The sequence below is a fragment of the Eulemur rufifrons genome, chromosome 19, assembly GCF_041146395.1.
Source record: "Eulemur rufifrons isolate Redbay chromosome 19, OSU_ERuf_1, whole genome shotgun sequence".
Classification (NCBI taxonomy): Eukaryota; Metazoa; Chordata; class Mammalia; order Primates; family Lemuridae; genus Eulemur; species Eulemur rufifrons.
The window spans coordinates 52,174,134-52,186,917 of NC_091001.1; the positions used below are offsets into that span (position 1 = coordinate 52,174,134).

Genomic DNA, 12,784 nt, shown 5'->3' on the forward strand with positions numbered 1-12,784 from the left:
ATCCAAATCCTTGTGGCAGATTCTGTTTTCAGAGTAATCCAAAGTAAGCCTCTGTTCAAAAATGTTCAGTCTGTTCTTTTATGCCTCAAAAGTTCAGTGCAAATATACTTTTCGATCCCATTCAGTCTAGAAATCAGGCCATCTCCGTATCTTCAAATAATTAACTGCATTCCTAATTGAAAATTTTCATTTAGGCTTCATATGGTTAAATATATTTTTGTCTCTTGATTCCTACCTGATCTTGATCCCTGGCTCCGAATGTAATTGTCCATCTATATTTCTGATCATATTAATTTAGGCCTGAATATTCTTCTACAGTATTCTAATTCACTAAATAGTTACAGTTAATTGCTATAGAATGCCCTTGATTTCCTAAACCTTCCCCAAATTTATGAGGTTTTTACTCAGATCAGTAATTCTTTGAAGTACGTCCTTCCATAAGTACCAGTGTGAATAATTTTACTTGTTACCTCAGGGAAAAATTGTGAAGGATTTCAAAAACACAAATTTAAGTTTCCCAATGTTCTAGCTTTGAATGTTCTAAATTGATAGGTATGAATATAAACCAGAAATGGGACATGGTTTTTGTGAGAGAGGATATAATACCTCAAACATCTGGCAATGCAAACAACATCAGCAGCACTAGTATTATTATCCTTAATTGTGGCAAAATACACATTAAATTTACTATCTTAGAAATTGTTAAATGTACAGTTTAGTGCTGCCACTTACATTCATATTGTTTTGGAACCATCACTACCATTCATCTTCAGAACTCTTTTCATGTTGCAAAACTGAAACTCTGTATCCGTTAAGCAATAATTCCTCAATCCCCCACATGCCCCATCTCCTGAGAACTATCATTCTACTGTCTCTATGAATTTGACTACTAACTTCATATAAGGGGAATCATACAATATTTGTCATTTTGTGACTGGCTTATTTCACGTTGAATAATTTTCTCGTGGTTTTTCCATATTATAGCATGTGTCAGATTTTATTCTTTTTTAAGATTGAATTATATCCCATTGCATATATATGCCACATTTTGTTTCTCCATCCATCAATGGACACTTGGATGGCTTCTACCTGTTGTTCATTGAAAATAATGTTGCTATGAATATAGGTATAAAAATGTCTTTGATGTGTTTAACAAGTATCAAATATCTCTTTGAGACCCTACTTTTAATTCTTCTGTTTATATATACAAAAGTGGAATTGCTGGATCATATGTAATTCTATGTTTATTTTTCTGAGCAACTTTCATACTGTTTTCCATATCAGCTACACCATTTTACATTCTCACCAATATTGCACAATAGTTCCAATTTCTCCACATCTTTGCCAAAACTTTTCATTTCCTGTTTTGCTTTTTTGTTTTATTTTTATAGTAGGCATCCTGATGGGTGTGAAGTGATATCTTGTGATTTTGATTTACATTTCCCTAATGATTAGTGACATTTGACATCTTTTCATGTGCTTTTTGGCCATTTGTTATCTTCTTTGGAAAATTGTCTATTCAAGTTCTTTGCCCAATTTTTCATTGTTTTCTTTTTTGTTGTTGTTGTAGTTGTTGTTTTTCTTGTTGACTTGTAGGAGTGTTTTATATAATACAGATGTTAATTCCTTATAAGATAAGTGGACTTGCAAATATTTTCTCCCGTTTCATATATTGACTTTGTACTATCTATTGGTAATGTCCTTTGCACAAAAGTTTTTAACTGTAATTAGTTTTTAGTTGATGTGTGTATGTATATATACACACACACATATGCTGTATACTATATTATCCTATGTATAGTATATAATCCTGCATCAGAAGCTTGATTTGCAAATATTTTCTAACATTCCATGTGTTGGCTTTTTAATTTTTGATTTTTTCCTTTGATACACAGTTTTTAATATTTTGATATAGTCCTAGTTATATATTTTTCTCTTCTTGCCTGCACTTTGGTGTCAAGAAATCATTGCCAAACCCAATGTCATGAAGACTTTACCTATGCTTTCTTCTAAGGGTTTTATAGCTTTAGGTGTTACATGTAGGTCTTTCATTTATTTTGAGTTAGTTTTTGTATATAGTGTTAGGCAAGGAGCCAAATTCAGTATAATGCATATGGAAATCCAGTTTTTCCAGGACCATTTGTTAAAAATACTCTTCTCCGTTGAAAGCTCTTGATACCCTTTTCAAAAATTATTTGACTATGTTTGGGAGGGTTTGTTCCTGGGCTCTCTATTCTATTCCATTGGTCTATACGTCTGTCTTTAAGTCAGCACCACACTGTTTTGATTACAGTAGCTTTACAGTAAGTTTTAAAACCAGGAAGTTTGAGGCCTCAAACTTTGGGTTCTTTAAAAGATTATTTTGTCTATTAGGGATGTCTTGAGATTCCATATGAATTTTATGATAGATTTTTCTATTTTGACAAAATACACTCTTGGGATTTTGACAGATATTACCTTGAGTCTGCAGATTGCTTTGGATAGTATTAACATCTTTTTTTTTTTTTTTTTTTGAGATGTAATCTCACTCTGTTGCCCTAAGTAGAGTGCTATGGCATCAGCCTAGCTCATAGCAACCTCAAATTTCTGGGCTCAAGCCATCCTCCTGCCTCAGCCTCCCCAGTAGCTGGGACTACAGGTGCGTGCCACCATGCCCAGGTAATTTTTCTGTGTTTAGTAGAGACAGGGTCTTGCTCTCGCTCAGGCTGGTCTTGAACTCCTGAGCTCAAACAATCCTCCCACCTCCAGCTCCCAGAATGCTAGGATTAAAGGCATGAGCCACCATGCCTGCCCAGTATTGACATTTTAATAATATTAAGTCTTCTAATTCATGTACATGGGATGCCTTTTCATTTATTTGTATTTTCTTTAATTTATTTCAGCATTTTATAATTTTCAGTGTATATGTTTTTTACCTCCTTGGTTAAGCTTATTCCTAAGTATTTTATTCTTTTTGATGCTATTGTAAATGGAATTATTTTCCTAATTTCCTTTTTAGATCGTTCATTGTTAGTATCTGGAAACACAACTGATTATTTTGTGTGTTGATCTTGTATTCTGCCACTTTGATGAATTTGTTTATTAGTTCTAATTGTGGAATCTTTAGGGTTTCTACATATTAGATGATGCCATTTGCAAACCAAGTTAATTTTACTTCTTTCTTTCTAATTAGAATGTTTCCTATTTCCTTTTATTTCTAATTGCTTTGGCTAAAACTTCCAGTATGTACAATGTTGAATGGAAGTGGAGAGAGTGGGCATCCTTGTCTTGTTCCTGATCTTTCAGGAAAAGCTTTGTCATTCACCATTGAGTATGATGTTAGCTATGGGCTTTTCATATATGGCATTTATTATTTTTTTTCATATTGACTTTACTATGATAATTATTTTGAAGTAATTTCTTCTATTCCTGGTTTTTTGAGTGTTTTTTTAAATTATAAAAATGTTGAATTTTGTCAAATGCTTTTATTTTTGAACTGAGATGATTATGTGGAGTTTGGGAATTTTTTTCTGCATTCTGTTAGAGTGTCACATTGATTGATTTTGGTATGTTGAACCATCCTTGCATTTCATGAATAAATCCCATTTTGTCATAGTGTGTAATCATTTTAATATGTTACTAAATTCTGTTTTCTAGTATCCTGTTAGGATTTTTGAATCAATATTTATCAGAGATATTGGTTTGTGGTTTTCTTCTAGTGTCTCTGGTTTTGATGACAGAGTAATGATAGTCTCAAAATGAGTTGGAATTTTTCAATTCAATGGAAGAATTTGAGGAGATTGGTGTTCATTCTTCTTTAAGTGTGTTTTTAGAATTCACCAGTGAAGACTTCTGGCCCTGGAATTTTCTTTCTTGGGAAGTTTTTGATTACTGATTCAGTCTCTTTATTAATTATAAATCTGTTCAAATTTCTGTATGATTCAGTGTTATTAGTTCGTGAAGTTTTTAGAATTTATTTTAACTAGGTTATCCAATTCATTGGTGTACAATTGTTCACAGTATTCCAATCCTTTATATTTTTGTAAAATCATACAACTATCCCCTCTTTCATATGATTTTAGTTATTTGAACCACCTCCCCTTTGTCTTAACTGATCTAGCTAAACGTATGTAAATTTGTTGATATTTTTGAAGAAACGACTCTTGATTTTGTTGTTTTTTTCCTCTGTTGTTTTTATATTTTCTATTTTGTTTACCTTTGATTTAATCTTTATTATTTCCTTCTGTATCAATTAGAGTTCTCCACAGAAACAGAACCAATAGGAGATAGATACAGATATAGACACAGGTACAGATACAGATATAAATGCAGATATAGATATATACAAAGAGATTTATTATGAGGGATTTGTTCACATGATTACGAAGACTAAGTCTCATGACCTGTCATCTGTAAGCTGAAGACCAAGGAAGGTCAGTGGGGTAGTTCCAGCCTAAGTCTGTCATGGCCTGAGAACCAGAAGAACAGATGGCAAAAGTTCTATCTGAGTTTGAAGGCCTGAGAATCAGGGGGCTAGTGGTATAAATCCTAGTCTGAGTCTGAGGCCAGAGAACCGGGAGCATCAATGTCTACAGGCAGGAGAAGATGGATGTCCTAGCTCAAGCAGAGAGTGAATTTGCCCTTACTCCATTTTTTTTTTGTTTGTTTTGTTGGGGCCTTTAATGAATTGGGTGATTCCTATCCACAGTGGTGAGGACAATCTTCTTTATTCAATCTACCAATTCAATTACTTCTCTTCTGGGAACACCCTCACAGACACACAGAAATAACGTTTACCAGCCATCTGGGCATCCTCAGCCCATTCAAGTTAACACATAAAATTAACCACCACAACTTCCTTCTTCTAGCTTTCGGTTTAGGTTTTTATTGTTTTTCTGCCTCTTGAAGATATAAATATAAAATGTTCATTTGAGATTTTCTTCCTTTTTAATGTTAAGCATCTATAGCTATAAATTTCTCTTTTAGCACTGTTTCACTGTATCCCATAGGTTTTTGGTATGTTTTGCTTTCATTTGTCTGAAGATATTTTCTAATTTTCCTCATGATTTTTTTTTCTCCACACATTAGTTCAGAGTGTAGAGTTTAATTGCCACATATGTGTTGATTTTCCAGTGTTCCATCTGCTTTTAATTTCTAGTTTTATTCCATTGTTATCAGAAAAAAATACTGTGTATAATTTCAACATTTTAAAGTTTATTCTTATGTTGTGGCCTAACATATGGTCTAACCTGGAGAAAGTTAAATGTGCGCTTGGGAAAAATGTGTTCTGCTATTGTTGGGTGAATTTTTCTGTATATGTATATTGGAATCAATTTGTCTATAGTATTGTTAATGTCTTCTATTTCCTTATTAATCTTAGGTCTAATTGTTCTATTATTAAAGGTACAGTATTGAAGTCTCCTACTATTACTATACAGCTGTCTATTTCTCCCTTTAATTCTGTCAGTGTTTGCTTTATATATTTAGGACCTCTGATGTTTGGTGCATATATATTTTTTAAATAGACACATAATAATTGTACATGTTTATGGGATACATAGTAAGTCTTGATACATACAATGTTTAATGATCAAATTGGGGCAATTAGCATATCTATTACCTCTGTCCATCACCCCAAACATTTACTATTTGTGTTACAAACATTCAAAATATTGCTTTCTAGCATTTTGAAAATATATAATAAATTATTGTTGACTAGTCACTTTACAGTGCTATAGAACATTAGAACTTATATTCCTTTTATTTAGCTATAATAATTTTACATCCTTTAATCAATCCTTCCCTATCTCCTCTACTCCTCCCCTTTCTAGCTTCTAGTAACCCCTATACTGCCCTCTACTTCTGTGAGATCAACTTTTTGTTTCTACATGTGAATGAGAACAGGTATATATATCTATATAATGATCACATCTTCTTAGTACATTGACATTTTCATGGTTATATAGTGTCCTTCTTTGTCTCTTGTAACAATTTTGATTTAATGTCCATTTAGTATAATATTAGTATAGCCACCCTTGTTCTCTTTTTATTACTATTTATATGGGATACCTTTTCCACCCTTTCACTTTCAATCTAATTCATTTTCTTAGATCTAAAGTGAGTTTCTTGTAGACAGCATATAATTGGGCATTTGATTTAAATAACTACCACTTCTACCAGTTTTGTGGACTGGCTTGTACAGTGAAAACATTCACTAATCAGCCTGGTGTTGAAGGCTTATGTCTTTAGGCCATTTCTAAGCATATGAGTTCTCTGGGACTCTTTGTATCCTTTTTCCTGAAGTTCCTATATACATCGCTGCTTTTAAATGTCTTATTTTCCGTAAGGTGTCACCCCCGATTCTTCTCAGGGCCTTAGATGTACTATTGTATTCCTCTGCCCATAATCTCTTGCCTCCAGGAGGCCATAGGTCTGGAGTTCCCCAAAGTTTTACATGCTATAATGCCTGCCATTGCTTTCAGTGGCCTCCAACTTGCTATTCAAACTGTACCACCATTGCCATCTGCACTGAGGCAGGTGAGACAGAAACTATTCCCCTAGGCAGCCACCAGACAGGGAAGAACACTGCAAAAAAGGTCCACTCTTTTTTCCCGTTGTAAGGGAAGAATTAAGAATTAAGTGGCTTCTATCCCAACCATGCCAGGAAAGGGGCAGGGCATGGGTGAGCAAAAATGCCCCAACATTTCCTACCATATTGACTGTGGCTTTTTCTTGGCTGGGGATTCTCTTGGTTGCTTCAAACCCTTAACAGTTTCTAAAGTTCCCATAAAGCTGCTGTGGTCCACTGTGGTTGTTAACTTTGTGTTTCTATGAAGGAATAAACACCTGGAGCTTCCTAGTCCACCATCTTTCTGATGTCACTCTTCTGCTCTAGTATTTTTTAATTAACAGCCTTCTGTAGTTATTATAATTCACTCCCTCTCATTACCTCTAAAAGATGCCACAATCATCAAAGTGAAGGGTAACCCCTGACCTCTCTGATTGGGTTAATATGTGCAGACACAGCAATAAAAATCAAATGACTTATGACCTATTACCAGAAATTCAGGGATTATAATTTATCAAGTCAAATGATATTTTTGAATTGTTATTTTGCTTAGGAATTCTGCTGTATACATTATTTTATACATCTTTATACCTCAGGTCTCTAAAAAGCGCCCTATACATAACTGATGCCCAAAATTAATGACCAACATGACATTTGTATAGTCTCTTTCCCCATGGGCTAAACCATGACCAATTGGTTACAGAGTTGACTTCTAAAAGTAAAATTGAGTTTATATTCTTCACCTAATGGGAAAAAAAAAACAACAAATCTTCTGTAGATAACTTATGTTTCCTTGGATAGTTTGGGTCCTTGGAAGAATATAACATTTTGTCTTTTGAAACGTCAGTCTTACAACAGTGGGGCAAAGGAAATTGAGATTTATTTAGTTTCCTCCCATCAGTAATATCCATTCTCCTGTAGCCAAAAATGCTACTTCTTTAGGAAATACCCCAAGTAACTCCATTTTCTTGGGATTAGTGTTACCTACTCTGTGTCTCTCAAATACATAATGCTAGCCCATCTTTATATATTTTGCTTTTTAGATATTGTTTTCTGACTCTCTAATCTCCCTGAAGATATTATATACTTAAATGATTGTCTTGCTTCATATCTAGTTATTCAAGAAGTCACTGTAAGTCCTTTTGACATTTTTATCACATATGCCCCTTCTAAGTAACATCAGCCTCTAAATTTAAGCCCTCACCTCCCCATACATTATCAGGTTCATCTTATAAAGGCATTCCTTTTTCTGGGTCACTATCACACTTAAAAACTCCACATTGCCTATATGTTAATGGTCACCCTTCTTTATGAGTTCCATAGTTGTAGCCTCATACTTCATGTCCACATTTATTTCTCATTTCTCCTTCAAGAACCCCATGTTCCCTGTGACCACACTAGTTTTCGGACCTTAAAATACGCTGTTCTTTTTGCCTTGAATGCCCATCTCAGTCATACCACGTACCAAATTTATTCATTTATACATTTCATTCATTCATATTTATTTACTCACTTCCAAATCCTACCTTTTTAATTAATCTTTATCCAACTAATATCAGTCTCCAATGGCTTCTGCCTTCTCTAGTCCCACACAGTACTTATTTCTCTACCTTATTCATTTGTCACTTTGAGTATGATATTTTTTGGAATATTTACTTTTTTCTGTCTATATAATATGTTCCCAACTAGACTGTATATTTCTTGAAGACAGGAAACTCACCAACTTCTTTATTGCTGCAGTACTCTCAACAAAATGTGCATATTTAATTATTTTTCTGAGCAGTTATTGTTCTCCTTGATCACAAAAGCAGTGATGGAAAGGCTATTGATGAAGTTTACTCAATAAGCACTGAAATCAAGCACTAAGCAAATCTAGGACCAATTTCCAGAAAACACATACACACACACACACACACACACATTTTTCATAAATGTGTATTATTTAGCTAAAACATTTAACTAAGATGTTATAGGTCGTACTCCTCTGATGCCTGCTGGCTATTTTTCAGGACTTGATAAGCAGATTTTAAATTTTAAAAGTTTCTTGGCTGGTCTAAAGAAAACTTAATTCCTTTGACCCATTAAATAATAGAAATGTATGAACCCAGAGAGTTCATTGTGCTAATTGTTTCCTTTGGGGACTTATGAATAGCACCGTGGTGACTCTTTCTACAGGATCATTATCACCATGTCTATGCACGTTTCTTTCTTGCTTTTATACTCTTCCCCTCTCCTTCTCCACAGGACCCTAGGAAGTAGAGATGGTAAGAGAAGAGCTGTCCAGTTTCTAAAGTGTCTAGCAGGAAAGAGAAAAATAGAATGAGTGGTTCCTTTGGGGAAAAACTTCTCAAAAGGGTATTTTTACTGTTTGGGAGAAGTTCAGATTTTTCAGAATTGAAAATATGGTGCTAAGAACACACTGTCTTTGTTTTTCAGGTCAGTGGGCAAAAATGGCACGCTGGTTGCTATTACGCCATTCTAATGTGCAAACAGGGAAGATGGGCCATGTTTACTGAGTGTCGTGCTCAGCCTAGAACTTGGCTCAAATAAGGCATTCCTTAAATATTTGTGAATAAATGAGTGTCAGAAGTATTCCTTTGAATGTTTATGCAAATTTAGGGGACAGACTAGTTATCTGTGATATAATGATTTGTGTTGAAAATCAGTCCACAGCTTTTTGCATGTGTGTGTGTGTGTGTGTGTGTGTGTGTGTATGTGTGTGGCTCCTCCATTAGTAGAACATTCTTGGTCTTGGTAATATTTTTTCAGTGGTGATAAACAGTGGTTTGAGCAGGTCTATGTCTAAATAAAGTTTTGGACTATCTCTCTCTCCTTGAACAACTCCCCCACTGTCCTTTCTCTTTGGGCTCTTGCATCTAAGCTAACATAAGCTGAGGTGTTCGTGGCTCCCAGTGCGTTATCATATTGCTAAGAAACACACGCATTTTACCTCAAGTCTTCTGGAGACAATCCAGTAACGTGAGAACTCGTAAAAATCATTCTAATGAGAGGAGAATATCTGGGGTCTTTATCCCCCTCCTCAGCCTAGAGCTAAAAGACTATAGCCACTTCTCCTTCATATTGGGACAGAGGTTCTGTTTTTCCAAATTACAGGAAAAAAATTAAATGAATAAAATATTTTGAAATTAATGGGCTTGTCTATACAAATTTTTTTTTTGAATTAAGTTTCTCTCTGAGAACACATTAAGTTTCTTAAATTTAGTCCACAGCAAAGCATGGCCCAGAAAAGTCTATACAAGACTTTCTCATTTTAAATTCAGTTTGAAAGTGAATGAAAACAAATGGAAAAACAAACCATAAAGTAAATTTCTAGACTTTACAGATGACCAAGGGAATTGGATATCACCTATTTTATCCCCAATTTCTAAAAACAAACCAAAATAAAAAGCATTTAATCAATTTTCAAGATGCTCTAATCTTTTATTTAAAAATGAAAACATTCTTGCGATATCAAGATTAAATGTGTTTATTTTGAGTTAGTTAGTGGATACAATGGTATATTAGATACCAGCACTCCAAGCTACACCTATGTATTTGCCTCTAAACCTTCACACATTGTCAGTTTCCATTCCTCTAAAATTCCACCACCGGGCCTTCTATTTCTAGCAAAATCGTATTTCAAATTTTAATTTAAAAAAAAGGGCAAAAGCAAAATTGATCACCATATTGTGCTTCCAGTGCCCCCAGAAAAATTTTAATTGTCTCAAATAGATGGTTGTTGTTTTTAGTAAAGGGGAAAAAAATAATATGATCACTAGTAATGGCACAACTAGAAAAGAGAATGCAGATTAAAAGAAGCATTTTAGGCTGGACCTAGTTAAGTTAGTTTCACCTCCCCCCCACCCAGTTAAAAATTCATATAATATCATGGATATGACTTCAAAGTTAAATTGTTCAGTTTCTGGGCCACACACTTAAGCGTATTGGCTAGTACGTTTTTGCACTGAAACAGAAGCAATACAAGTTTTATGTTCTACCATTACACTTCCAGATTTTTCACTTATGACTATACCTGCCAACCTAATGATTCTTGCATGCATTAGAGTTTGCTTTTGTAGAGTTAAGTGTATTTTTCCCATCCCTCCCACTCCCATAAACGTTGCGCCAATGCGAACTCTTTGCCCAATTTAATGAGAATGTTGCCAAGGACAGCTCTGTGCCACCTCAGGACAGGAAGGAATCCCCTGTCCCCTCCCCAGGCTACAGATGGATCAGTAGTATTGATCACATCTCATCTTACATGCAGACAGACACTGTTCCCTTGATTTCCCCATGCCAGAGGCATACAAGTCAGCAGGTATGCATACAAAAATGGAATTGAAAAGAAAAAAGAAAGGGAAAAAAAAAACCAGAAAAAGCTTTCTTGTTAAAGCCTATCGTCCTAGAAGGAATCCATTGCTTTGAATTCACTTAAAGCCTGTACAGGCGAAATGTGTTTCTTCTGAGAACCTCGTCTAACTCGGGTCTGGAATTCTTCAGGCTTTTCTCTCTTCACAAGAGGCTTCTTCTCTGGAGCTTTCATCTTCCAAGACACAACAGGTGAGTTGACAGCTGCTGTCCCGTAGACCTTCTGGTATTTGGTTGAGGCCACATAAGATGCTTTCACCGTGAGGACAACAGCATTCATCAGGTTTTTAGCTGCCTGGATAAGTGATGTGGCACTGTCCAGCTAGAGTGGGGGAAGAATAGGATACACCTGGGTTAATCAAGGCCCCAAATTCACAAGACGATGGTGTAATTTCACAGCTAAAACAATGTTTGGCTGTGCAAATAAACAGTATTGCCAAAAAGGAGCAAATAATCACAAGGTGAACAGGCCACAAATCAGTCACCTGTCTTCTCTTATCCATCCCTAATTTCAAAGTAACAATAAAAGAAGAAAGGTATCACTCAAGGATGCATAGCTTTCTAGAATTTCAATATGGTTAAAGACAAAGCTCTCGTTTTAGCACGTAATAATTCCAAGGTAGCAAAACTTTTCCAAAGTGAAACATCTCATATTATTACATTAGGCTATTAAATAGTTAGTAATGGTGACAATTACTCAAATGGCGGGAAAGCACTAAAGACTAAAAAGTTATAAGGGGTTACATCTCAATTTTATGGTCCTACCAATTGAAATAGTTTTCCATTTATAGACTATTTCTACATCCTGAATTCAGGATTGGTAAGGATGCAAGCAGCTAAACAAAGGAATGACTCATGGGTGATCTTGCTTTTACTTAGGTGTTTATTGAGCTTGGAGTGTCCATTTAACTATTCCCAGTCCTTGAATATACTTCCTTTAAAAAATATCAATAATTGTGTCAGGATCTTAGAGAGCACTTAGTGAGACTCCCGTATCCATGCATTAAAGAAATATTGAGTACCTACTATGTGCCAAATACTATTCTAAGAACTTTATAAGTATTTCCCTATTTAACTCTCACAACAACTCAATGAAGTAGGCATTATTGCCATTGCCACTTTACAAAGATGCATGCAGAGGCCCAGTAAACTTGCACAAGTTTACACAGCTTAAGTGATGAAGTCCTTAAAGACAACATTACTGATCTGTACTGCTACCCTGTTGGATAGGATAGCTTTAAAAAAATGTTATGACAAGTCACAACTTGAGAATAGGACAGCAATTGTTTTGGTTACCTCTTTTCTGCTTTTAACTAGTTAGTGAGGTACATCCTGTATACTAAATAATCCAATATCTGCTTCAACTTTCTTCTTGCTTCACTGCCTGGACCATAGATGCTGAAAAAGCTCAAAACTGCATTTCCCAGACTCCCTCTCAGCTAGGATTCTACATATGACCTAATGAAAGGAAAGAATTAATAGCTGGACTGCAAATATTACTCCAGCCTAGGGGATACTTTCATCAACCTTCTTATATTATAGTATCAACTATGGAAATGTATCCATTAAAGTTGAATGAAGGAAGCAAGGGTATGTTCCTAAGTATGCTGTTCCTAACTGCTGAGATTGTTTACTGTATAACATGTAATTCATATGTGCATAATTCATCCCCATTAAAGAATGGTGATGAGGTATACAATCTTCTGAGGACTAGATGATTAGCCAAGTGTATAAGCTGAGAGACTTTAAAATCCTATGGCGTCCTATGTGATGTGCTTGGCATTCACTTTAGTTTAGTGTTATTTCTATGACCAAAATGCGTTCCATGCAGTGATTATCAGACGTTTTATCTAATGCCTCTGTGATAGT

The 12,784-nt window shown here is 35.0% G+C and overlaps 1 protein-coding gene across 8 annotated transcripts in view; it reads right to left on the bottom strand.

Annotated features, from left to right (window-relative positions):
• Positions 1-10,018: 10,018 nt before the first annotated feature.
• Positions 10,019-12,784, bottom strand: part of CTNNA2 (catenin alpha 2) — a 1,068,594-nt gene continuing 1,065,828 nt past the window's right edge. For 6 of the 8 annotated variants that reach the window (XM_069493843.1, XM_069493842.1, XM_069493839.1 and 3 more), the window contains one exon: positions 10,019-11,237. In XM_069493843.1, the coding sequence (XP_069349944.1) occupies positions 10,950-11,237 (288 nt within the window). In that variant the 3' untranslated portion in view covers positions 10,019-10,949. The remainder of the gene's footprint in view (positions 11,238-12,784) is intronic. The other 2 variants (XM_069493841.1, XM_069493840.1) reach the window with 1 other exon arrangement.